The sequence below is a fragment of the Rhinopithecus roxellana genome, chromosome 5 (assembly GCF_007565055.1).
Source record: "Rhinopithecus roxellana isolate Shanxi Qingling chromosome 5, ASM756505v1, whole genome shotgun sequence".
NCBI lineage: Eukaryota > Metazoa > Chordata > Mammalia > Primates > Cercopithecidae > Rhinopithecus > Rhinopithecus roxellana.
In genome coordinates, this window is record NC_044553.1 from 13,924,567 (window position 1) to 13,948,151 (window position 23,585).

At 38.1% G+C, this 23,585-nt stretch overlaps 1 protein-coding gene across 6 annotated transcripts in view; it reads right to left on the reverse strand.

Annotated features, from left to right (window-relative positions):
• Positions 1 to 12,850: 12,850 nt before the first annotated feature.
• Positions 12,851 to 23,585, reverse strand: part of SLC35F4 (solute carrier family 35 member F4) — a 292,455-nt gene continuing 281,720 nt past the window's right edge. For 4 of the 6 annotated variants that reach the window (XM_030931415.1, XM_030931417.1, XM_030931418.1 and 1 more), the window contains 4 exons: positions 20,844 to 20,969; positions 18,705 to 18,897; positions 15,409 to 15,498; positions 12,853 to 13,306 (listed from right to left, as the gene is read on the reverse strand). In XM_030931415.1, coding sequence (XP_030787275.1) covers positions 13,065 to 13,306; positions 15,409 to 15,498; positions 18,705 to 18,897; positions 20,844 to 20,969 — 651 coding nt within the window. In that variant the 3' untranslated portion in view covers positions 12,853 to 13,064. Of the gene's footprint in view, positions 13,307 to 15,408; positions 15,499 to 18,704; positions 18,898 to 20,843; positions 20,970 to 23,585 lie in introns of all 6 variants that reach the window. The other 2 variants (XM_030931414.1, XM_010355996.2) reach the window with 2 other exon arrangements.

A 23,585-nucleotide genomic window follows, 5' to 3' on the forward strand; every position in this document is an offset into this window, starting at 1 on the left:
GATTTTGTTAGTGTATAGTTGTTTATAATAATCTGTGATGATTCTTTGTATGTCTGTGGTCTCAATTGTTATGTTTTCTTTTTTTTAAGTCTGATTTTATTTACTTAGGTCTTTTTTTTTTCTTGGTTAATCTAGCTAAGGATTTGTAAATTTTGTTTTTCTTGCCAAAAAAAAAAAAAACTTTTGTTTTGTTGATCTTCTGTATTAGCCTCAATTTCATTTTTTTTTTTCTGCTCTGATCTTTATGATTTCTTTCCTTCTACTAATTTTGGATTTAGTTTGTTATTGCTTTTCTAGCTCCTTGAGGGGCATCCTTAGGTTGTTTATTTGAAATCTTTCTACTTTTTTGATACAGGCATTTATTCCTGTACATTTTTCTCTTAGTACTGCTTTTACTGTATACCATAGATTTGAGTATGTTGTATTTCCATTTTTATTTGTTTTAAGACATTTTAAAATTTCCTTTGTAATTTCTTCATTGATTCCTTCAAGAGCATGTTGTTTAATTTCCATGTGTTTATGTAGTTTCTGAGGTTTCTCTTGCATTGATTTCTAGTTTTATTTCATTGTGGTTACAAAAGATACTTGATATGATTTCTACTGTTTTGAATTTGTTGAGGCTTGTTTTGTGGTCTCAGATATGGCCTAGTTTGGGGAATGTTTTATACACCAATGAATAGAATGTGTATTCTGCTGCAGTGGGCAAAATGCTATAAATGTCAGTTATAGGCCTATTTGGTCTAGTATGTAGTTTAACTTTGAAGGTTCTTTATTGATATTTTTGTATGGATAACCTGTCCATTACTGAGAGAAGGGTGTTGAAGTCTCCTACTATTATCGTATTGCAGTCTATTTCTCCCTTAGGTCTATTAATTTTTGCTTATATACTTCAGTGCTCAAATGTTGGGCACATAGATATTTATAATTGTTGTATCCTCTTGCTGAATTGACCCCTTTATTAGTATATAGTGACCTTCATTGTCTTTTTGTGGTCTCTGACTTGTAGTCTATTTTTATATTATACGAACTCCTGCTCTTTATGGTTTCTACATACACGGAATATCTTTTTCTCTCCCTTCACTTTCAGTCTATGTGTGTCTTTATAGGTGAAGTGGGTTTCTTGTAGGCAGCATATAGTTAGGTCTTGTTTCTTCATCCATTCAGCCACTCAGTGTCTTTTAATTAGAGAATTGAGTCCATTTGCATTTAGTGTTATTGATAAGTGAAGACTTACTACTGCCATTTTGTTGCTTGTTTTATAATTGTTTTTATAACTTATTTCTTCCATTCTTACTGTCTTCTTTTATGGTTAAGTGATTTTCTCTGGAAATTTAGTTTTATTGCTTTTTATGGAGTCTAATGTAGGTTTTTGCATTGTGGTTACCATGAGAATTACAAAAGCATCTTATAGATATAGCAAGTTATTTTAAAGAGATGACAACCTAACTTAGATCCTAAATTTAAAAAAACATAATCAAAGAAAAAAATTTTAAAAAACCATCTACACCAGAGGTGTCCAATCTTTTGGCTTCCCTGGGGAAGAATTGTCTTGAGCTACACATAAAATACACTAACACTGATAGCTGATGATCTAAAAAAAAAAAAAAAAAGTCACAAAAAAATCCCATAATGTTTTAAGAAAGTTTACACATTTGTGTTGGGCTGCATTCAAAGCTGTCAGTGAGCTGCATGCAGCCTGTAGGCCACAGGTTGTACAAGCTTGATCTACACTTTAACTCCATCCCCCTGCATTTTGAATTTTTGTTGTTTTAATGTACATATTTTTATATTGCCTATATCTTAACAGGTTGATGTAGCTTTTATTGTTTTTGATAGAATTACCTTTTAGGTTTTATACTAGAGTTATGAATGGATTGCATACCACCATTAAAGTATTAGAGCATTCTGAGTTTTTCCATGTACTTATTTTTACCAGTGGGTTTTATACCTTAAAATTTTTTTTTGCATGTTAATGTTTTTCATTTTTAGGTTGAAGTGCTTCCTTTGGTATGTCTAACAAGACAGGTCTGCTTGTGGTGAATTCTCTCAGCTTTTATTTGTCTAAGAAAGACTCTATCTCTTCTTCATATTTGAAGGATAGCTTTGCTGCATGCAGCATTCTTAGATGGCAAGGTTCTTTTCTTGAGCACTTTGAAAATGTAATCCCACTCACTTTTTAGTGTGGTTTCTGTTGAGAAGTCTGGTGCCAGATGAATTGGAAGTGCTTCATTGTTATTTGCTTTCTTTTGTTTGCTGCTTTTAGGATGCTCTCTTCATCCTTGACTTTTTAGGGTTTGCTTATTATATTCCTTGGGGTAGTCTTTATTTATTTATTTATTTTTGAGATGGAGTGTTTTTTTTTTTTTTTTGCCCAAACTAGAGTGCAATGGCATGATCTTGGCTCACTGCAACCTCCGCCTCCTGGGTTCAAGTGACTCTCCTGTCTTGGCCTCCCAAGTAGCTGGGACTACAAGTGCATACCACCACAGCTGGCTAATTTTTGTATTTTTAGTAGTGACAGAGTTTCACCATGTTGGCCAGGCTGGTCTTGAACTCCTGACCTCAGGTGATCTGCCTGCCTTGGCCTTCCAAAGAGCTGGGATTACAGGTGTGAGCCACTGTGCCCAACTGGGGTAGTCTTATTTGCGTCAAATCTGTTTGGTTTTCTTTCTGATCTTCCTATACCTGGATATTAATATCTCTTCCAAATTTTGGAAAGTTTTGAATAAGCTTTCTACCCCTTATTCTATATCTTGTAGGTGTTCATTTATTTTTATTCTGTCTTCTCTTTTCTCCTCTGTGTGTTTTCAAATAACCTGTCTTCAACCTCACCAATTCTTTCCTCTACTTGATCTATTCTTCTGGTGAAACCCTCTAATGAATTTTTCAGTTTAGTAAGTATAGTTCTCAGTTCCAAGATTTCTGTTTGATTTTTTAAATTACTTTAATCTCTTTGTTAAATTTCTCTAATAAATTTCTGGATTGCTTTCCTGCATTATCTTTAAGATCACTGAGTTTTATTAAATGTTCTATTTTCATTCTTGGTCAAAGAGCTCATATATCACCATCTTGTTAGGGTCAGTCACTGGTTCCTTGATTTGTCCATTTGGGTAGGTCATGGTTCCCTGTTTGTTGTTGTATGTTGTGGATGCACATCTATGTCTTTGCATTGACGGATTAGTTATTTATTCAAGCCTTCTCTTTCTGGCTTGTTTTGTTTTTATTGGACATGTTTGCCTAGAGATTCTTTGTTATTTATCTGTTAAATCTGTTAAATTTCTTTCTTTTCTTTTCTTTTTTTTTGTTTTTTTGTTAATTTTGTTTTTTGTTTTTCCAGACTGATGCCTCTTTTTTGGTACTAGATGACATTTTAAGCACAGATTTGATTGGCTTTAGTAACTGGAACACTGACCATCTCAAATTGGGGGGGGTCCCAAGGGAGATAACCCAGCAGTGTGGGAAGGCTGACTAGGGATTTGTGCCTCAGAGACCTGTGGCGTGAACTTCCTATAGCATGGAGCTGCTGAACAGCCACTCTAATTTGGTGTATCCTTTGGCTGATTACAGAGCAAAGTTTCCAGGGCTGGAAATTAGGGTAGTCTCACTTCTCCTTTCTCTCTCTGGCTGTCCTCGGGGATATTTCTCCCTTCTGGAACTCATGGAACTTCCTGTAGGTTGAGGAAGGATGAGGTCTCCTGCCAGGAAATCCAAGATGGTGGAGGAGTTGGTTGTCAACCTCAGTCTCAACTTTTCCAGTGTAGAAACCATGAGTTTGAGGAAAATTTTCCATGTGCTTGCTACAAGGCAGATTGCAGTATGAGGCATTGTGGATATGGAAGTCCAATTCTCTTGCCATCGGTTTTTTTTTTTTTTTTTTTTTTCACTTCTCTGTGGCCCCAGGAACTGTCTCATCCTCATATTTGAGTTCTGGGATATTGCTGGTGCTGATCTCAGTGCTTTTGGCTTTCTGTGGGTGGGGAAAGTAAAACCAGCTGGCTTCTTGGCTGCCATTTTGGAACCAGAAATCTCTCATAAGATTTTGACTAATTAGGCCAGGTATGGTGGTTCACACCTATAATCCCAGCACTTTAGGTGGCTGAGGCAGGCGGATCACTTGAGGTGAGGAGTTCAAGATCAGCCTGGTGAGCATTGTGAAATCCTGTCTTTACTAAAAATACAAAAATTAGCCTAGTGTGGTGGTGGCCACCTGTAATCCCAGCTACCTAGGAGGCTGAGGTAGGAGAATGCTTGAACTTGGGAGGTGGAGGTTGCAGTGAGCTGAGATCATGCCACTGCACCCCAGCCTGGTTGAAACAGTGAGACTCAAAAAAAAAAAAAAAAAAAAAAAAAAGTTTGACTGTCAGTACATACCAGAAATTATATTACGACTATTTGACAAAATAACTAAATGACTATGATATATTCTATAATTAGAACATAAGCTGTCATTTTAGTGGATCAGGAATAGATTGTTTTCATTAAATAAATATTCTAGTTAACATTTGGCTCTTGTTTGGAAGAGCAGGATTGCAAGTTTTCTAAGAATCATGCTCAATTCAAATATACCAATTCCAAAACCATATTGAACAGTAGTTTTCCTCTGTTCAGAAGAAATTTTAGAACATGTAGACTCACAGCTTCACCATTATAAATGTGGACTTTTATATTGCTGGAGACAAAAGAGAGGGGATAAAAATGAAAAGGAGATACAGATATGTCAGAGAAGCCCTTGGAAAACTGAGAGTTAAGCAATAAAAATCAACACAATTAGTAAGATTAGGTAATAAAAATGGCATCTAGGCCAGGAGTAGAAAGAGCCTCAAAGTTCAGCTTAAATATAATCAATTATGTTAACATTTCTAGGAGAAGAAATCTATCAATTAGAAGAGAGTGATCAACATGAAACAGAAAACACTGCAGTGTCTATTCAGCACTGCTCAGATCATATGTAGAGGTTATTGAAGGGCAAATTTTCAGATGAAAGAGGATTTTTCTGGTGATAGTTGACAGTAATAGAATTATTAAAAATAAAAATAGAAGTAAAGTTTAAAAATTACAAGTCATAAAATTACCTCATGCTCTCACTTATATGTGGAATCTAAAAAAGTTGAACTCATAGAAGCAGAGAGTAGACTAATAGTAGTTTCCAGAGTTTGGGCTAGGGGTGGGAGTGGGGATTAGGGAGATGGTCAAAGGATACAAAATTTCGGTCAGGTACAAGGAATAATTCTAAGAGATCTATGGAACAACATGATGACTATAGTTAATAAGAATGGATTCTAGTCTTGAAAATTTCTGAGAGTAGATTTTAAGTGTTCTTACGAGATAAGTATGTGAGTTAATACATATGTTAATTACCCTGATTCAGCTGTTCCACAGTGTATACATATTTCAAAATAACATGTTGTATCCTATATTCATAGATACAGTCCATTTAACAAAATAAATGAAAGTTTAAAAATTACATTATAATTGGATTTTCTAGGAGGCTTTATGAAAGAAAATGAAAACTGGAAATATTTTAATATTAATATGGGTTAATGCAAATAAATATATAACAGGGTGGAAATTTTAGCTATATATACCCAGATATATTACATAGCCAATAAGATAGAGAAGATGGAGAGTACCTTGTTTCTGCATTCTTGGGATTTTAGGAGTGGAAGAGCCAAGGGCACTGAAGGAAATAATGTAGAGGTCTTAGTTTCAGTGCATCACTTTCAGTTTTCCAGGTAAATGTAACACCTATTATATCCGAACAAGAATTATATTTAAGGGAAGTAATCAGTGTATCATGTATACTTGGACTGTTTTGGTCATAACCAGTGTCTAGAAATCAAGTGTTGGCAACTCTATGATGTCTGGTTGTTAATGTCTTTTGCTCAGGGGAAGTTCAAACTAGGATTTGGTAGGATACGTTCTTCTAGTGGACTTTGTAATTGGCTTGGCATGGGAGCAATTGTACCAGTCATTCTTGATTCTTCTCTTCACTACGGGCTATTGTCCAGCAGAATAAGTCCATCCCCACAAGGTAGTGGAAGATGAAATGGAAATGAAAAATAGAAATGAAGCATACATCTGATTCTCATTCTTTAGTTTCAGGTTCACCAAGCAACGTTTTCATTAATGTCCAGCTTCCCAGGGAGATTTGGCCCTTAGGGAAAGATTATACTAGTCTTACTAATGTGAGAGTTTTAGTCCACATGACAATTTATGATTATTGATGAATTAATTTTATATTTGTAGCACAGTGGTCATTAATCTAGTGACTTTCAGATTTTAGCAGGTTTTCAGATCACTTGCATTATCTGAGTGTGTGCTTGGTTAATATCAAGCAAGTCTTGTTAAAACCAGATTGCTGGACTTTATCCCTAGAAATTCTGCTTCACTAGCTCTGGGATGAACCTGAAGAATTTGCATTTATACCAAATTCCCAGATGCTGCTGATGCTGCCGATTAAGGAACCACAATTTGAGAATCACTGGGGTAGTTTTTAAAACATTGACAAGACTTAGTTTCTGGTCCCACAGTGCAGGACACCAGATCCAAAACATTGGTAACTTCTCCTAGGTAGATACCATCTTATGAATATCCCTGATGGCTAGTTAACTAACCTGTCCCTGGACACTGTTCTATCTTGGGGAATTTCTTCTAACCATTGACGAGAGTTAAGTTATTTATATTACCAATCAGCCAAATCTATCCTGTCTTATTAATATCAGAAACTGTTTAATAAATTCCTGATTTTCACCTTTATTACTTGCTGTTTAATGTCATAAGAGTAGGCAATTCTATTACTTTCTGAAAAATACAATCTAGATTTTTTCCGCAAGTTAATTACAACATCTAAAATTGTAAGTGGTCTTTTCCAAAATAATGCCTTTCTTTCCACTTGAATTCTCATCAGTCTTTTGACTTTCCAGCATTCAAAGCAGATGCTATCACTTCTGCATCAATAAGAGCTGGTATCAGATGAAAGTTCCTTGCCCGTTTCAACCCACTTATTTTTCCAGCTCTTCACAAAGTTTTCCAATTGGTTGCAATTTTAAAATGCTGTCCTTGTCTCTATTTCTTCCCTCTCCTTGCTGGCAGTTCTTGCTTGCCTGACATAAGCAATACTCAGTATATTTTGTCTTGACTGACAGAATCTGACCGAATAATTGTCTCTTTCCAAAGCTGGTTTGTCCTCCCAAATTTCTTTCACTGTTCTCTGTCCCTTTGTTGTGGTCTGAATGTCTGTGTTTTCCCAAAATTTATATGTTAAAATTTTAACCCCCAACATGATGGTATTAAGAGGTGGGCCTTCTCAGAGGTGATAAGGTCACGAGAGCCCGCTCTCATGAATGTGATTAGTACTTTTTAAAAAGAGACTTAAAGGAGCTTATTCACCCCTTCTGTCATGTGAGGCCACATCCAGAAGGGGCCTTCTAAGAGCCAGGAAGCAGGTCCTCAACAGACACCAAATCTCCCAGCTCCTTGATCCTGGATTTCCCAGCCTCCAGTACTGTGAGAAGTAAATGTTTGTCTTTTGAAGCCACCCAGTCTAAGCTGTTTTGTTATAGCAGCCTAAACGGACTAAGGACGTCCTCCAAGCAAGTGATTCTTAACCTGTTAGAGCGGTGCTGTCCCATATATAATTTGAGCCACAAATGCAAGCCACTTATATATTAATTAAAAATTTTCTAGTAGTTACATTAAAAGCTAAAAAGAAACATGTTAAAATGATTTTATAATACATTTTATTTAACCCAATATATCCAAAACATTCTAATTTCAATATGTAATAAATATGGAGCTATTAATATAATAGCTTACTTTTTTCATACTAAGCCTTCAAATTTTGGTGTGTTTGACACAGCACATCTTAATTTGTACTAGCCACACTTCAACAGCCACATGTGGCTGGTGGCTTACATGTAGGATAGTGGAGTTTTAGAGCCTCTGCATTCTCATACTTTATTCCTCCAGAGTAAAGCAATGAAGTTCACAGTATTTGATAAACTCTGTCAGGGGGTTCTTGGGACAGCACCTGAAGCCCATTCTTGGAGCTCTGGTAAAGATTTCTTGCTCTTAAGATCCCTCAGGCTCCAGAAGGGTATGATGCTCCTGTCTCCAGCAAACAACAATAAAGTAGCCTTTGCTTTTGTGGAACACATGTGGAGCATCCTGGCCAATGAGAGCATTGAAGCATGATGCTTCTCCTCCTGCCCCTGGGGTCTCAGTGCTAGCACCCCCACACCATTACCCCCTACACTCTCCCTGTTCTTACTTCACCTACAATTGCTACAGATGTGGAGGAAAAAAGGAAAAAAAAAGAATAAAAATAATTAGGATGAATAGAGACTTCTTGTTCTAGCCTGCCAGATTAACCGGCCTGGCCTGTGCTAGGTGTTCTTTGTATTTGTGACAGGGGTTTATGGATAAGTAAGAAAGAGGATTTGTACTTAAATATCAGAAATATTCTAACGCTTGGCCGGTTATACTGTTCATGCTTTTATCTCTTACATTGTCCTCCAAATCGTTTGTCCTCTGGTGAATCTTGACAAAGCGCCTGCACAAAATTAACAGGCATGCAAAGCCTGGATGAGCAAAATTGATTTGCCTATAATCTGTTTGTGAAGAGATCAGGACGTGGTTGAAGTGATTTTAATTTCAGAGCCCAAGTTGCTAGTCTGTCTTTTTGTCAGGCAATTAGTTCCACTGACTGGGCAAGAATGCCATGATGCAAAGTACCCAGGGGAACCAGGCAGATGGAAAAGGCATATCCTTTTTTCATTCCTTGGAGCTTTCCTCGTGCCAGGCTTCTTTTGTCTCTCTCATTTATTTTGGGTAAAATTCCCTGCTTGGCACCAGGCTCCGTGACTTTGCTGGGGCACAGGGCTGTGAAATAAGTGGCCAAAAGGACAGGCCTAAGGGCCAAATCTGTAGGTGAAAGTTCTAGATGAGGACCTCGAGGGAGGTGAGCAGTGGAGGAAATTCTGACAACAGTTACTGCTTCTGGCCTGTCTGGCTGTGCATTCAGATCTTCACACATGGTATTTCATTTTATTTTTTCAACAATCCCAAATGATACTAATATCCTCATTTTGCTGCTAATGAAAGTGAGGGACAGAGAGAGGTTAGTCATTTGCCAAAGTTCCATCTCTAAGAAGTGCAGAGTCAAGGTTGAAGCATGGTGCTCTTCGTCCCTGGACTGTGCTGGCCACTCAGGAACCTACAGAAGCCATCGCTTCCTGGACTTTGGGAAGGGAAAAGGTGTGGATAAAGAGGCAGGATAACGGTAACCTTAACACGGTACTCCCACCCACTAGCGCAGGGACTTTGTCTTCCTCCCTTAATTATTCTTCATACCTGACTGAATGTGGCTCATCTAAGGCACAACATAGGCACATAAGAGGCGCAACCATATTTACTGGTGACTGACCTACATTATCCTGTCTGATTCTCATAATGACCATGAGCAATAACAAGGAAAGGTATTATTATCTTTATTCATGACTACTTTACCTGAATCAAAGGGACTAGCTCACATTCCCAAAGCTGATTTAAATAAATTTCTGAGTTGTTTTAATTGTCAGGGTGACAGCTTACCTATAAAGGTTGCAGGCTCTTGGAAGCAGGGATCATTTCTATACACTTTTGTATCCCTCCCCACAGCACAGAGAACGTTTCTATGAGCACAGAAAGTTCTATCAGAGAGTGCTACTCTAGAGGCCAGCAAGAGCCAATTAGTAACAGTTTAACACACTACCCTACTTCAAAGCCAGAGGTTAGAAGTTAATAATTTTTGAATGAATAAATGAATGAATACCATAATGAAAGTGTTCTCTTAATATAGACTGAGCTAATTACCGTGATCAGTCATAGGCCGAATTAGTGCTTTCCAGGGTAGCTGACTCCATTTTTCAAAATGAATCATCAAAAAGAACAAAACAACTCTTTTCTTAAAGATGTCAAACTGCAATTTTAAATGTCATGTTAAGTAATGGCAAGATGCTAGAGTGGGTTAGTAATGATTACTACTATTTAACAGCCATTTAAAAACAAGGCAAGCATAATGTTTGCACCAATATGGCATTTAAATAGTCAAAACTAATAGTCAAAACTACTCTACTTTGATAATGAGTTAATTTGTAATTACTAATAACATATTTCATTGACTTTATCTCATTTTTCATAAAGCTTAAACTATATCATTGTTATTATTTTAGTTAATATCATGTTATCTATCCATGCCAGGAGACTGGCATTGCCTTTTAAAAAAATGACAGAGAAATCAAAGGCCTGACACATTAAGGTTTTCATTTACCATGATGCCCAGACAGTGATATTCTGTGAAATTCTGAGTTATCTTTTCTTATCTTGTGATTGCCTCAGCAACACTTCTAGGGACACTCGAATAAAAACAAATAGCAAAGCAGATGCCACAAAGGCTAGGCTTCTTGCACTAGATTTCCCACAGAGTGCAGAATATCTTAACTTGCTAGATGCTCTACCCAACCTCTTAGGGAAGAAGTTTATCAGTTCAGCATATTGGTGTTTTATGGAAATATGAGAAAGGCTGTGATACATCTAGCTCCTTTCAGTCCTTCCTTTAACCAGTCTCATCTATAAGAATGCCTGTCCTTAACTAAGACTGAGCTAATACAGTTTGGGTCAGGGGCCATATCTCCTGTAAAGCCACCCATTCATTCATTTACCATGTGTCTAGAAGTGCTAGGCACTGGGAACACAGTGATGAATGCCACACAGCCCCTGTTCTCAGGCAGCTCATGGTCTACTGGTAACTCAGACCAGTAGATCAGCAACCACCATAGAGGGTGATCAGCACTCAGTGGGGGTAAGCAGAGACTGCCAAAGAAGCCACGTTGTACAGCATGGGAGCTAAGAAAAGACTTCTCAGAAAAATAGCAGTAAATAATGTCATGAAGCCTAGATAAAGGCTTTCCAGGTGGTGGCAGGGGGAGAGAGAGAGAGCAAGAAAGAGAATGTGGCTTGATTGAGCCTGTGGAGAGAAGTATAGTGTCATCGAAGCATAGAGATTTCAGGAGGCCACAAAGGGTAGTGTGGTAGAATGAGGCTCTAGAGCTGTGCTGTCCAGTGTAGTAGCCAAGAGCCATCTTTGGCTACTTATTTATTTTAGAGATAGGGTCTTGTCCTGTTGCCCGGACAACTTGGCTGGAATTCAGTGCTACAATCATAGCTCACTGCAGTCTCGAGCTCCTGGCCTCAAGTGATCCTCCTGCCATGGCTTCCCAAAGCACTGGAATTACCACTGTGAGTCTGACTGTACATTTGGCTATTGGAGAGAATGAAAATTAAATATAAATAGAAATGCAGTTCCTCAATTGTGCTAGCCACATTGAATCTGCTCAGTAGCCACTTGTGGCTACTATATTAGACCACACAGATATGAAATATTTCCATAATCACAGAGAGTTCTACTAGACATTGCTGCTCTAGAGCCTGGCAGGGGCCAATGAGGAACTTTGAATGTCGTACCAAGGTGTTTGGACCTTATCCTGAGGATAATAAGATCACACTGAAGCATTTTATATAAGGGAGTAGAATGATTAAATCTATGTGTTAGAAAAGTCACTCTATAGGTCACAAAAGAAATTACAGAGAGGCAAGTCTAGGAATTAGAGATATCAGTGAAGAAAGTATTGGATTAAGCAGAGCAAGAGATGATGGGGGCCTTGGATGGGTAGAATAGGAGAGAAGTATATGGACTCAATAAATTATAAGAAATGGAGTCAATAGGACATATTAAACAATATGGAACAATATCTAAACAGATGTGCAGGATGAGAAGGCAGAGGTGAGGTTGATCTCCGGCTTAGGCAGCTAGTGAATAATGGTATCATTCACATAGACAGGGAAAAGGCAGAGGAAAGGAACAGGTCTGGGGAGGAGTGATGATAAATTCAACTTTGTTTTTGCTATATTTGAGGTATACAAGGAGGCGTCCAAGTGAGCTGCAGAAGACATTTGAAGAGTCAGAGCTAAAGCTCAAAGGACAAATCTAGGCTGGAGATTAAGGTTTTGATGTCATCACCATATGGATAACAGTTGAAGCCATGGGAGTAGAGGAGTTCCCCAAGGGAGAGAGTGTAGAATGAGATGCTAAGAAGGCCAAGGTCTAAACTTAGAGAACCCTGATGGTGATAAGATCAGCCTAGGAAAAAAAGCCAAGGTAAGCAACCAGGGAGGCAGACATAGAACCAAAAGAAAGTAGTGGGGTTCAAGCAAAGAGAGAGTATTTAGGAAAAAGGAGTGGTCATCGTGTCAAATGTGTCAGAGGGCACAATAAGGTAAGGGTTGAAATATATTAATATGATTTTGCAAGAGAGAGGTTGATCATCAGGGAAAGCACTTCCAGAGAACTGATGAGGGCAGAAGGTGCATTGCAGTGGGCTGAAAAGTGAATGGGAGTTGAAGAAGTGAAAGCAAATATAAATAACTCTTTCAGGATAGCTCATTCCTGTCCATATCCACTGTGCCATTTTCAAATGTCTACCTCATAGTAAAGATATTTGTGAACTGTCTTATCCTCCAAACCATTCTAAACTCATCAAAAGTACAGATGGGTATTCTATATTTTTACTCCTCATTGTTTCTACTGTGGGTTTCACATATAGAAAATGCTGTGTTTAAATCTGTAATACATTTCCCCAGCTTTCAAGTGTGTATTATTTTCATGTGTTATTCTCTTATACTTTTTTTGATTGAGTAGGAAGAACTCAGTTTCAGTTGAGAAAAAGATAAGTCCATAATTTAATTGACTCTTATAGTTTCAGGAAATTTTGTGAGTCGGGGGAGGGGAAATTTAAAAAAATCAGAAAACAGAACAAGGACAAATGTGTTTTAATAAAAAAACTATTATGATTATTTACACCAATTCCTTGATAAGCATATAAATGTAAACTTTTATTGTTGGCATTATTTCACATATGATTTATCCAAATTCAGAGTTAATACTGTCATTTGAGTGTACAGGTAGTGAGAAAATTTTGTTATATTCACAGAATATACATACACGTGCATTCAGAATGTGTCCCTCTCTAAGCCAGTGGTATAGACACTGTCCCATTGGCTCTGCCTCTGCCTCGCAGGTGTACGCTGGGATCAGTCACATCATCCACATGCTCCTCACTCTTCTTTTCCTTCAGGCTGTTGATGAACCTCAGGGTGATTTCATCCCATTCTTCAGGCAACAGCATCAGCAGAAACCCAATGCAGATGATGATGGTAGCAGCCAGGCGGACGACATTGAATATCACCTCCTGCTTTAGGAGATCCACAGCTAGGAAAGAAAAATCAAGTCATTCATTGCATATGCCTGTTTCTAAGCTTTGAAAACAAGTCACCAAAGTCTGTGTTACTTCTAGAGATTTCCAAGAGTCGTCTTTATTCTTCCAAGTTAGTGTTTCCTTTTTCCACATTGCTAGGTTTGCTTTCCATTGTCTGTCTCTAAATCATGCTTATCTTTCAAGGCTTAGCTCAAATTCCATGTAATCTGACTTACTTGCCTCCCCAGTTTTCTCTCAGTACTTTTCCTCTGTATCCCTTTACCCTTCTCCAGTTTCATTGGACCATTGGAGATTTTTCAAATGAGCCAAACTTGTTAGTGTCTAAGACTTGTGCAGGCTGTTCTTTCAAAAAATTTAATTGAGGTGAAATTCATGTAATATAAAATTAACTATTTTAAAGTGGACTTAGTGGCACTTAGTATATTCACAATATTATGCAGCCACCACCTCTCTCTGGCCCCCAAATATCTCCATCACTTCAAAATAAAAGCCCATACCCATTAACTCCTCAGCTTCTTACCCCCACTCCCCAGCCCTCAGCAACCACCAATCTACTTTTTTTTCCCCCTATAGGTTTGCCTATTCTAGTTATTTTATATAAATGGTCTCATCCTCTGTCCTTTTGTGACTGGCTTCTTTCACTTAGCAAAATATTTTTGAGGTCCATCCATATTGCAGCATGTGTCAGCACCTCATTCTTTCTTATGGCTGAATAATATTTCATTGCATCATAATTTGGTTATTCATTCAACTGCTGATGGACATTTAGGCTTCTCTACCATTTTGCTATTGGGAATAGGGCTACTACGAACATTTGTGTATGAGGATTTTTTAAATCTGTTTTCACTTTTTTGGGGTATGCAGTCAGCAGTGGAGTTGTTGGCCACACATGTGCTGTTCTTTTTGCACGAGCTACCCTTCACTCCTCATATCTCACTTCATCCAGCTAAACCTCTCCTTAGATCTCTCCCCTTAGGCTTCTTGCAGGAAGCCTTTTGGATGCTCCTCCTACGCGCCCTCGCAGCATTCAGCACATACCTCTATTAAAGCAATTCTATGTTGTAATTACTCAATTTTTTTCCTTTTGTCTCCCTCTCAATGCTACATGGTCCTGAGGGCAGAGACTGTGCCTTATTCAGGACCTGTCACTAGTGTTAGGAAAGTTCCTGGTGTACACTAATTGCTCAGAAATTATTTGTCAGATAAATGAATGAGCTTCCTTGACAACTCCACTCTGATATTTCTTTCCTCTGAATATCTTATAGTCGCTGAAGTCTGTCTCACACAATTTGGCATTTAATAATAAATTATTTTGTAGAGTTCCAAGTTGTTTCATGTAGGTTGGCCTTTTACAAATTCAGTCATAAACATCTTAAGAGAATAATAATGTAATATTTTTTCTTTTTTGCAGTCCTGATCACATGACAAATGTTCAATAAACATTTGCTGATTGTTGTGGAGGACAGAAAAGTGGCTGCTCAAGGCTTGAAATTATAAAATTTTAAAGTTAAAAGGACTGTACAATCATCCAGATAATCCATTTGTATTTCTTGTTTCACTGGCAGGTTTCTCTAGAAATATTATCCTGGAAAAATAGCTTCTCTTGTCCCTGGGGTGAATAAAATTGTTTTTTTCCTTATATCTATTCCAGAGGGCCACCTGCTCTGCCCCAGGAGAGCCTTCTGTGGCTCCCCATGGATTGTCTGAGGAGAAGCCAACCCCATGTACATCCTCTACACTTTCATTAGTGATGGTTACTTGAAAGTCCTATGCTGGGATGCCTTTTGTTTCCATAGGACTTCCTCTAAAAATACCACAAAATTAGGTTGTCAGGGAGATTACATGAAACCCAAATGATACATTTGGTATTTAATTCTAAAAGCACAACCAAGTAAAAACAGTGGTTTTTAGCTGCAAATTTTAAATCTGCTGCATAGTTATTCTGTTGTCTGCCACCTTCATGATATTTAAAAACATCTTCCCAGGCAAGGAACATAATTCACAGTTTCTAGAAGGAACAACTCAGGACACAGAACAAACACAAACAAGAGACTTGTAGTGGCCAGGATCTGCACATGTCACATGGTACCTGTACCTGCATTTCCAGGAACGCTGAGCACTGTCCCAATGGAGATTAGGATTGGGTACGTCAGCACCACCCCAACATTCACCAGGATGTTGAAGGCTGTAAAATAGAGGAGGAAATACAAGATGAAGGAGAAATAATATGCTGGACTTTTTTCTTCTTAAAGTAAATGAATCAATGTCTTTGCTACATGTGCCTTTTAAACTGTCTATACCTTTGATCCTCTAATTTTGGAGATGGATGCATGTGTGTTCTACCTGAATTAGTCATTTTTTTCTTTCCTCCTCTGCCACTCTGTTTACCTGAATCTTGCCAATAGGCTGGCAAAAGGCATATGGAGCAAATACAAAGAGGTAAAATAATTGATTCACAGCTCTGCCTATTAGCACTATAAAGGTAGGTTGGGGCCAGCCAGAGGTTAAAAGCAGGTGATTGATTGAAGATGGTGCCTCATCTCTTTATTGCTGTGCTATTTTGTGCCACATTCCTGGACATTAAGTGGCTCCAGTGTTACTGCCTAAAGGAAGGTCTATCCAATGATAGCCTATGCTGTTTTATCCCATCTCTCTGGAGGTCAGCATCATGTGGGCAAACAAGGGTGGGTTTAATGTAATTCACTGAATTCCAGAGACTGCCTCCATATCCTGATTTGTGTACAGATAATCAGAGGGCAGATCCACAGAACCAACTGAAGGTGTAGCTTCATGCTCTTCAATGAATACCTTTTGGACCTCTTTGGTTAAATATAAAATTAGTTACAATAATCATTTGTCCACTTTGAAACTTATCAAAAACACATTTTCAAAAAGAAAAAAATTATAAATTACAAAGCATTATTCTAATAGAATCCACTCAAATGTTTGTTTCAGGGGATAGAGAGATGAGTGCTATCTCCATGATAATGAGGCAAGCATGTTGCCTATATCTCTGTAGAACCAAAAAAGGTTCTAGAACCATTTCAATTAGGATGATGTATGTTCTTCTATTGTCATCTGTAATTCCTGCTTTAGGCCCACTGGGTCACTTATGCTTGATAGTTAGAAACAGTGAGTTTGACTTTTACACGACTTGGGCTCCTTTTTATTGTTTATACAATAGTAGTGGCAAGCAAGGCAGAGTGTCTTCCTAAGCTAATAACTGCTCCTCATTCCTGACAAAGCTGCAACATGAATGAATATTCCAGCACTTTGACACTCTCCTCAGACTTAGGGAGTCCAACATGGCAAATTCTTACAAATCAGGAATTTATGAAATACAGCACAGGCTCTACTGAACTCCATAGTATGGGGCCTAGCCTGAGTTTAAGTTTAATTCAGACATGCTAGGTGAATGGAGGAAGCCGGCTTGCATTTGGGCTAATGCATTTCCGGAAAGATAGATCAACCTGAGAGGAGTGAGGCAAAGTAAACGTAAGCAAACAAGAAACCATAACTATAGGATATGTGGGGTAGTTCAGGGTGCAGATTGATGTGTATCTCTCAGACCTGTGTCAGCCTAGCCTCAGCCAGATCATGTCTGATTTCTATGGAGAAAAGAGGGATGGCGATAAACACTTAGGAATAGGAGCACTGAAGACCGTAAGATCCTTGGGTGTGTAACAGCCTGGAGGGAGGCTATCTCCTCAATTGTCACAGCACAACTTTGGCACAGTGAGCTCTGCAGTGCACTGGGGTGGGCCTGGTGGAGCAGCTGCAGTGCTGCTTAGCACTGCAGCCAGTGGAGTGTGGAGCTCATACTGCTTGGTGGCGAATGCCAGTGTTTAGCTAGCACAGGTGGCATCCAGCCTCTGCAGGCTTGCTTAGGAGCATGTGTTGGATATGCCAAGGAGTATATGTTGGTGGAGGGCTACTTTGCAGCAAGGTGGAAATCATGTGTGCAATGAGGAGGCTAAAGGTTGTTAAAATTTTAATTAGGATTGTTCCCATTGATGTTGTTTTTGGCCAGAAAATAATCTAGGTGCTTTGAATGAGGATGTTTTGGTCTTATGGAAATATCGCTATTGATTTCTACTCAACTTAGCAGAGGTTATGAGAGGTGCTAACCATATAATTTTGGCATTGAAAAGTAGAACTCAAGGGACCAACAATTAATATTTGATCCTTCTCTTGAGTGTTTTCTGTCTAAGACCTCCCCTGAGTCTGAGGGACTGAGCCAGCATAGAAAAAGATGACCCAATCAATACTCTTGCAGGGATAAAAATAAGGACATTTTGCTCCCAGGAATTGCAGTGCTGCTACTATTTCAAATTATATCACCTCAATAAAGAAGGTCAGTTGAGGGTTGATAGATGTTCTGCAGGCCGAGTATTGTGGGAAAATGCGGAGTGGGCAGAGGGAGTTGACCTCCGAGTGGCATGTGGAAATGGGAGCGGCATGAAAAGGATTTGATTCTGAGTAAACAAACACCAAGTCATTGGGTTGTTGCTGTTTTTTGACTGCTTGGTGAGAGAAGAGCAACCTTGTTATTTTACAGGCTCCTCTCATATCAAGTGACAACAGCAGCACAGCTTAAAAGTCAGATCCCAGAGCTCAGGTGAGGCAGCCAGCCTCAGAGTTATAGGAAGCTGGCAGTGAAGACATTACAAAGACTCCAGGTGATTTTTTCTTGGCCATTAACTAGGCACTGTCTACCCAGCCAGGATCACCAAGCCCAGTGCATGCTGCTGTCTCTTTACTGGCAACGTCTTCCTATCACAAATCCATCCTCCATTCTCAGCCAGAGTGAGCTGTTTCATATTCAGATATGAGCCTATCACCAACCTGCTTAAAGATTATTAAGTGAACTTTAAATCCAAACACCTCAAAATGGCTTTCCAGGCTCTTCCCAACCTGCTTCCTTCTTAAATAGCATTTCCCTCCCTCCCTCCCTCCCTCCCTTCTTTCCTTCTGAACTCAGTGCTTCCACCAGTTTGAACCACTCTGAGTTCTTTGAATGCACCATCTACTCCCTAGCCTCTGCCCAACACACCATGGCACACATGGAACATTATAACGTGATACAGTGCATTAGAAAGAATGAATGAGGCTGAAGAAGAAGAATGGATTGAAGGCCAGTGGTATACAGAGAGGCCTGGGCCTCCATTGCACACCTTAACTCATGGGAGGCTTACTGGTTGGATAGCTTGAACCTAATCAACCAGCAGCTTGCAAAGAACCTTCTAAACATGACCAATGACGTTGAACAACATACGTTTGGGAACTAGAGCACAGAGTTACCCAAGGAAATAATCCTATGATGATAATCTAACTAGCCAAAGAAAGATGGAGTGATATAGGGAATGGAAGGCAAAAGCCGAGGCCACTTACCCAGCCACAGCCCTGCCATCCCACAGAGACAGCCCCACGGCAGAGCTGCAAAAGAGGACCAGTGCTCCACCTTGGTGAAATACAAGATGACTGGGGTGAAGGAGATGAAGATCAAATTGAAGAAACCCAAGGTGGAGACAAAGTGTGCGGCTTCCCCAAAGTTGGCACTTCCAAGAAACATTTTAAACAAGACCTGGAATGAGAAAGAAACTCTACAGCCACACAGAGACTTAGCTAGAACAGAAAGGGAAGTCTTATTATTCTATACTGTGAGCTAACTGGCCCAGAGTTTATTCTCCATTTCTTCTTGCCCTGACATGCTCACAGCACTAGATGGGCTGTTGAGATAAGGAATTAAAATACTCTATAGCCTTCATATGAAATTGCAAATGTCATAAAATGAATTTCTTATGGTGCTGAAAACTGCTGGGTACTGTACATTGTGTTTAGTGCCACCATCAGTGATGGGTATCAGGCAAATGATAAATAAGAGTCCAGACAAGCCCAGAAAAATCTTCTAGGATTGACTGCCATTAATCCTTACCTTAAAGCATGGGATTTGTTTTATCCTTATTTTGATAGATACTGAAAAGTAAATTGGATGGAGAGACCCTGTCATTATGTTGAGAGAAATAATATTTATGCCTTGGATTTATACGCAATTTTCTTTGTGAGCTTAAAATGACTTCACAAATATGGTGCTTGTTCCCCAGATTAAAAAACAGTTTTTATACATTATAAACCTGTGTGCAGAGGAAGATGGCAAGGAGAAGCAAATAGCTAAGATAAAATCACACAACAGGTTAGGGAGAAAGCCAAGTGTAGAGTCCATATTTCTTAGCTTCTTAAGCCCACCACTCCCTATACTAATCCTGTAACAACATAGAGTGAGGCAGATCTCTTCTGCCTGGAATTATATTATGGTGCAGATATGATTTGGTCCATGTCAGCAAATATCACCACTCTCACAATGAATACATTCTGTAACCTGGTCAGGGGAAATCCCTCTGCAAGAGAGCCATTCTGGTCATAGAGCAATCCCAGGTACTGTTTCTAATTTCAACTGAACTAATTATTTTTTTTCTGCTGAAAGACTTAATCAAAAGAATTTGAGCACGTGGTAGTCTTTGGTCACATCAGACATCTTCGTGAATCTCAGTTGGGGAGCAAGTTAGACAGTAATGGCCATTGAGTGAATATTTGTCAAGCTTGTCACACAAAATCAATGGGCCATTGTCAATATGTCAATATGGAAATGTCAATATGGAAATAGACTTCATGCCCTCTGAGCCACAGTGTTGGTTAATAATCAGAAAAGGCTTCCAGGAGGGATGAAAATGGTATTTGCTGCCTTTCAGAGAGTGTTTTCTCATTGAAACACCAAGAGAGGTGAAATTGGAACAGTTCTTTAATACATCCAGAAAGTTGACTTTTAAAAGTAGAGCTTTGGGGAATAACCTTTTAGATCTGCTCTCTTAGTTCTCACTTCTGAAGTCAGGTGCAATGACTCTGAATAGAATTTTCTTTGACAGGGAACTCCAGTGGAGAAAAAAATGGTGGGTACATACAGCCGACTTAGAGCATCCATCAGAGAAAAAAAAGAGGTTCCTCATTTTGCTAGTAACATGAGCTCCTGTGGCATGGGGTTAATATGTGCCAAACAGCTCTCTAGTGATAGCTTATTTCTAACATCTCTTTTGAGTTAAAATAGTGACCATAGATAATTAAATTAAAGAAACATAGGGAGAGAAGATGACTTTCTAATGTTCCTGCTATAACTGCCTGATAAATGAGGGATTAGGGCATAGCACATGGGCTTAGAAGTGGGCTAGTCCAGAGTTTAAGTCTTGGTTCTATCACTATTTGGCTGTATGATTTGAGGCAAGTTATTTAATCTTTCAAAGCCTCAGTTTCCTCACCTGGAAAGTGGAAATAAATATTTATGCCTCATAAGGTTGTATTAACACAGGCAAAATTTTCAGGCAGATACCCATCACATAATGAGTACTTAATTTACTTACTATTATTTCAACACATCTATTTTCTTTCTAATCAATGTTTTCATCCTACTTTTTTACTTTAGTACTCAAGTCTAAGTTATGAGTGACAGTTGCTTACAAAAGAAAGTGCACAACACACCTTATATAATGCAGATGTAGAGGCTGAGCCCACTGCAAATGCCACTCCTACGATGGAATCAGCGTGGAAATTATCTGCATACGCCATCATGACAATGCCGGTAATTGCCATTATTGCAGCAACTATCTGTCAAATAGGATGCAAAGAAACAGAAAAGCAATGAAACAAAGAAACAGAAAAGCAATGATGCCTCTGGATCCTAGATCAGGCAATTCAAGACTTTATAAAACTGCTAAGTAATTCCTTAAACCTAATTACCTTTTGTACATCACTTTTTAAATGTAGGAAGGCTCAGTATTAGAAATAAATCAATATGTTCATGGGATATCCAGGCACAGAATATAAAAGCTGTTCACATTCTAATTAATAGTAATTTTATTATTTTTAATATATTTTTACTTTTTTAGGCCTAATAATTTCAATTTTTTAGCTCAAGCTTTCTAGAGATTAACATTTGTACTGGTGAAATAAATTTAATAGAAAGTCACTTCTAAGTGTTTTCGTATCTTCTGTATTTCATCTATTCTTTTTCCTCCAATTTAGTGTACATTTTAATCAGCTCCTTGGATCAATGTATGTTTCTGAAGATCTCCATCTAATCAGGACCTGATTAGCAAGGCATGATATTGATACAGCTAAGAGGCAAAATTTAGGCCAATGGGAAAAAAGAAAGAAAACAAATTCTTGTAGAGATTTCTAGAGGAGCACGCTGAGTCTGCACTGTCACTTGGAATGTCAAATGGAAGCCAGTACTTCCTTTTGTTCACATGAAAATTAATTCATTTTTTTCAGAAAAAACACTGAAAGATAATTTCATTTAATTATTCTAGAGCACTAACTGCATAAAGTGAAATATTCATAATTCAACTGAAGTCATCATGGTTTACTGTAAATTGACATGATTCTTGCTATATTCAAAACAGGAGTCTACTCCCTTAGTGAAATGGTTTGTGTCATCTCTTTAATTATCTTGAACTAGTTCTACTAGAAAACAGTTCAGAGCTACAGCAAACAGTAAAATAATGCTGGAACAGGTGATAATATGTCATTTCCTTGTGAAATGGTTTCACTGACTTTAAAATCCAGATGAAAATTTGTGAGAAATTTAAACCTACATGGTAATTAATTTTGTTAAGCTTCAGTTCTGAGTATTCCCAAGTAAAGATAGCTTTTTCACATATGTGATTTTCGGGGGCCCTCTTGAACACTATTAGTGAATTATTTTTTATAACATGTAGATTTTTAACATGTAATTATTGACTCGCTTGAGGCCAGTGCAAAGTATGTTCCCAATGACATAGAATTCAGATGCTGCTAAAGCATGTCTTTTGTTAATGGTCACCAAAAGCAAGGGCCCACTTGCTTTCAGAGTAGCTCCATATTAAAGTGTCCTTAATGAAAAACAGCAGGAGTACTTGAGAACAGACGTAGACATGTCAGCAGTGAAAAATCATCTTCATTAAACATTATCAGGAGGCTGCTTGATGGGAGGTGGTTTTCTTGCTGATGAATATCATATTCTCTAAAGCTGCTGGGTGTGTGCTCTGGTTAGATTCATCCTTAAACTATAGGGAATAGAATTTAATACACACACCACAAGGTGTCGAGGAGATTTCCTAAACAATAAGTAATAGACTCATCAATAAACACAGTGAGGGGGTTATCAAGACCTGGAAATTCTATGAGGGTTATCATTTTCCTTGATTTGGGGATTTGCAATAGTTCTTTGGGGGATCTGATTTCAGGGAAATAAAAAGGCACATTAGATATTGGCATATCCTGACTTGGTTTTGTGTTTAAATAATGTTCACTGGTTAGTGTTCATGAGCACAAATAGATTTCCTTCATAAGACTGAATTAACGGGAGAATACATTTGAGTTAATATTTGTTTCCTTTTAGCTAAGTGTTGTATTTTCTTGGTCAAATAAACAAGTGGTTACTTCAAGACAAGGCTAACAAAACAGTGTAAATCCTAACAAACTTTCACATGATGTGCTATTCTATGTTTTAAATTATTAAAAGCATTCTATAATACATAACACATGGGTTTAGGTAATTACACACTATAGTATGTAATTCTGGATTTAGAAAATTGTGAAAACCAATTAAAAAACCCCAAAGCAAAAAACAAAATGCTGTCTAGAAAAGGACAGGCAGTTGGTATCATTATCCCCAAGATATGACCACAGGTAGGAACTCTTCCTTTTCTGAGTTAGCCACTAGTAAAAATAGATATGCATAAAATTTCTATTATGTTTCCTCAAGATAGGAATTGAATGTGGGTAAAGATTACATAACTCTGTAGCAATTCAAAATAATAACCATAGTGAGCCTCTTAAAGATCTTCATTACTTGTTATATTCAAGTCCTTGTGAAAATATTAGTCTAGACCACTTAAATTGACATATCAATTACAGCAGTGTCTCTTTCAATTGCCTTCACAGAGAGAAGCATTTTTCACTTTAGGGGGCCAGACAATGCTGTTAAGTTCTGAAAGAATGAAAATCTGAGTATCTGAAATGTTAGAAAAATTCTCCATGATATGAGCAGTAATTCATAAGTTATACAGTAGGTTCCTGGGGCAGGGTGCAGGTGGAGGGTGTAGTGGGAATAGATAAATTATTTGCCACATTTTAATTTAAATTTCATAAATATCTGATAGGACAAAGTCTCTATGGCTATATTTTAAGAAATTTTAAATATATTTCTTATCTATATGGTTGTAGGTGAAGGAAGATATC